Source organism: Rhincodon typus, chromosome 23 (genome assembly GCF_021869965.1).
Source record: "Rhincodon typus isolate 14 chromosome 23, sRhiTyp1.1, whole genome shotgun sequence".
NCBI classification, from domain to species: domain Eukaryota; kingdom Metazoa; phylum Chordata; class Chondrichthyes; order Orectolobiformes; family Rhincodontidae; genus Rhincodon; species Rhincodon typus.
The window spans coordinates 47040590-47044351 of record NC_063354.1 but is presented as its reverse complement, the minus strand read 5'-3'; the positions used below and the strand labels follow the sequence as shown (position 1 = coordinate 47044351).

Sequence of the window (3762 nt, the reverse complement as noted above, 5' to 3'; positions counted from 1 at the left end):
GACCTGCTGTGCTTTTCTAGCTCCACATTGATGGAAACTCTCTGGCTCAACCATTGATGTAGATTATAAAAAGCTGGTACCCCAGCACTGATCCTTGTGGCACTCCACTATTCACTGCCTGCCAACCTAATATTGCTTTGTTATGGTCACTTCATGCTTCCAGTCCTTTAATTAATCTTCTATCCATGATAATATCTTACTTCAACTGCATGAGCCCCTATCTTGCCTCTTAATCTTTTGTGTAGCACCATATTGAATATCTTTTGGAAATTGTGCATATTCTATATCTACCTTACCATTTACATCTTAGAAAACTACCATTAAATTTGTCAAGAGATTTTCATTAGAACATTGAACAGTGCAACAGAGGAACAAGCCCTTCGGCCCATGATGCTGCATGGAACATGACGCCAAATTAATTTGGAACTTACTCCCTCTTACCTTAAATGCGTGCCCTCTAGTATTAGACATTTCAACTCCGGGAAAAATATTCTGATTATCAACCCTATCTATGCCTCTCATAATTTTATAAACTTATGTCACGTCTCTCTTCAACTGCTGCCGCTCCTGAGAAAACAACTCTAGCTTGTCCAGCTTCTCCTCATAGCTCGTATCCAGTAAAACCATGTTAATTTGTTCTAATCACGCAATGATTTTCTAAATCTATTGTTAAGACTGCCTTAATCATGGGCACAGGAATTTCCCAACAATTGATGTTAGGCTAACTGGCCTGTAGTTCCCAATTTTCTCCCTCCCTCCTTTTTTGAAAAGCTGTGTAACGTTTTCCAAATTTTAGTCTGATAGTACCATTCCTGAATCTAAGTAAGTTTGGAAAATTATAGCTAATGTGTTATTTATTTCTGCAGTCTTAAGAACCCTTGGGCAGGTTTTCACAATTTAGGGTTCAGGACCTTAAGAAGGGTCATGAATTTAGAGGCTGACCACACCCCACCCCCATCGTCTCCTTTGCCCTTGCTGTTCCCACTAATAGATTGCTGGAATTTTCAAGCCTTGTTGCAGTCACAGCCGGTAAAAGTTTGGAACACACTGCCCTAGGGTATAGAGGGATTTGTAAGATTTTAGTCCCTTACATTTCTGCAGTACTTTTTCTCTGTTGATATTAATTTCCATTATTTCCTTACACTTTTTAACTACTAAGTCACTATCTGTTTCTAGACACCTGACGAAGGGGCTACGCTCATAAGTTTGTGTTTTCAAATAAACCTGTTGGACTATAGCCTGGTGTCATGTGTTTTCTGACCTTGTCCACCACAGTTCAACACTGGCCCCACCACATTATTTCTAGAATGAAATGTGCTATCTACTGTAAGGGCAGATCCAAATATTTGATAATTGTCTCTGCAATTTCCACATTCCCTGCAATAAGTTCACGGTTTTTAAGGGACCAGTATTTACTTTCATACATACAGAACCTCTTACAATCTGTTCTTATATTTTAGTTAATTCCCTGTCAAGACTAAAAAATGTTCATCCTTCATTTCCATGACATTGCTCCACAATATTTATACAAAAGATTAGACTGCCCTTGCCAATTTAATTAATTCAGTCTAAATGAAAATTAAAGTAATTTACATACGCACATATAAATTGAAAGCCGAAGTAGTCTATTCATTCTTTTGAGCCGGATCCACTTCAGTAAGACTATGGCTGAAGTGTTTCTGTGCCGAATTCCACATTTCCACCCACACCCAATACCATTGATGCCCCTGCCTCACAAGAATTTATCTACACCCCTCCTTAAAAATATTCAATGAGTCTGCCTCTGCCAAAGTTGCACAACCCTCTGAGAGGAAAAAAAACTCTTCATTACTGTCCTAGAAATGCAACCCATAATTTTAAAACAGTGTGCCCTCATTCTAGACTCTTTCACAAGAGAAAACATCTTTTCCGTGTTCACCTTGCCACACCGTTCAAAACCTAATACACTTCAATCAAATCATCCCCCTGCTCCTGTAAACTCTATTGGAAACAAGCCCAGTCTGGCAACCTTTCTTCATAACTCAGTAATGCAGTTAATTAATGCTCATCTTGTTTATTCTTCTTGCCAAAATGAACAATGTCACATTGCAACTGCCAGATTTTTTTTCCCGTTCACTCAACCTAACCTGTACCAGTCTGCAACCTCCTTATGTCCTCCTCACAGCAAACTTTCCTACTTGGTATCGTCTGCAAATCTTGCTGCCATTGCCTCCACTCCCCTCCTCTATAAATTATAAAGAAACGGAGCGCTAGCAAAGACCCTTGTGGGACTCAAATCATCGCATCCTGCCAGTCAGAAAAAAGACCTACTCTGCTTATGCATACTCTGTTTTCTGCCTGCCAGCCAATTTTTGATCCATTCTAATTCGTTACTTCCTACGCCATGAGTTCCTACTTTGCACAATAATCTTTTATGTGGCACCTTGTCAGACGACTTCTGTAAGTCTAAGTATAGGCTTCTTATTATCCAAAGTGCAACTCCAATAAATTGATTAAATGTGTTTACCTATCACAAAATCATGCTGACTCTTTCTGACTGCCTTGAAATTTTCTCAGTGCCCACTTATAACCTCCTCCATGATCAATTCCAACACCTTCCCTCTGACAGACATCAAGCTATATGACCTACAGTTTGCTGTTCTCTGATTCCCTCTCCTCAAATAGAAGGGGGAGATTGCGCACTTGTGATTATGAACGTCTTTTGTGACCCTGTACGTGTCTATTATGACTGTGTTGTGACCCCGTGAGTTTGTATGTAATATGACTGTGTGCATGTATTGTGGCTTTGTGTGCGTGTGGTAGGATGTCTGTGTGGGAGTGTTGGTCTGTGCGGGAGTGTTGGTCTGTGCGTGTGTCCATCTGAAGGTCAGTCTGTGTATCTATGGGGATGGCAGTCTGTGAGAATAACCATGTAGGGGCCAATCTGTGTGTATCTCCAAGGGGCGTCTGTCTGTGACTGTGGAGGTGCCAGTTTGTGTGTTATGTGCGAATATCAGTCTGTGTGAGTATCTGTGAGGCTATCAGTCTATATGTGTGTGTCTGTGGGAGTGTCCGTTTGTGTGAATCCATGTGGGTGTCAGTGTCTCTGACTGTAGGGTGTTTGGCCGCTGTTTGTATCTGTTGTGTCTGTCAGTCTATGCGGGTGTTAGTCTGTGTGTGAGAGATGTGCCCTTCCCTTGTTTACCTGTCACTGAATTGTGTAGACGGACGGTCATTCTCTTCCGCTGCCGGAGGATCTTCATGTAGGTCAGCACCGTGCAGTTTAACATGCACTCATTTGACGGAGGAAGCCGTTTGGGAGCTTCCGAGAACCTGCGCAGTTCACTCTGAATGAGGCAGGGAGGCGATTCCATCGGGGCTGCGCTAATGTCATGTGAACTAAAAGAAGTGGAGAGTAACCAGCTGGTGTACAGCCCCCAAATACAGGCCGGAGCCATTCTCGCTGAGCCTGCTCTGTCTCACTGCGATTGCTCATCTGGCAAAGCTGCTGTGCATCTGCGGTTTGGAGGTGGGAAAAGTGAATGTGCAACTTTGCCAGCACCCTCACAAGAGCTGACGCTGACAGAGCTGGCGGTATGTTCGGAATCTCCTGGCAAAGGTGATCCTGCGTAGGCAGCAACATATCCCCCAGCTTGTGGCCATTTCACAGATGGGAAAACAATCTGACCCAATAATAGAGTTTAACCCTTTCAGTAAAGTCCCAGATCGAGAAAAATCAGTTTCACTGAATCCTGTTCTCTGGACGAAGCTAATCTGCTTTTC

The 3762-nt window shown here is 42.5% G+C and overlaps 1 protein-coding gene across 1 annotated transcript in view; it reads right to left on the bottom strand.

Moving 5' to 3' along the window:
- LOC109934117 overlaps positions 1-3494 on the bottom strand; it is an 18499-nt gene extending 15005 nt beyond the window's left edge. Inside the window, exon 1 of the mRNA XM_020532934.2 lies at positions 3185-3494. Coding sequence (XP_020388523.1) covers positions 3185-3437 — 253 coding nt within the window. The 5' untranslated portion in view covers positions 3438-3494. The remainder of the gene's footprint in view (positions 1-3184) is intronic.
- Positions 3495-3762: the final 268 nt, after the last annotated feature.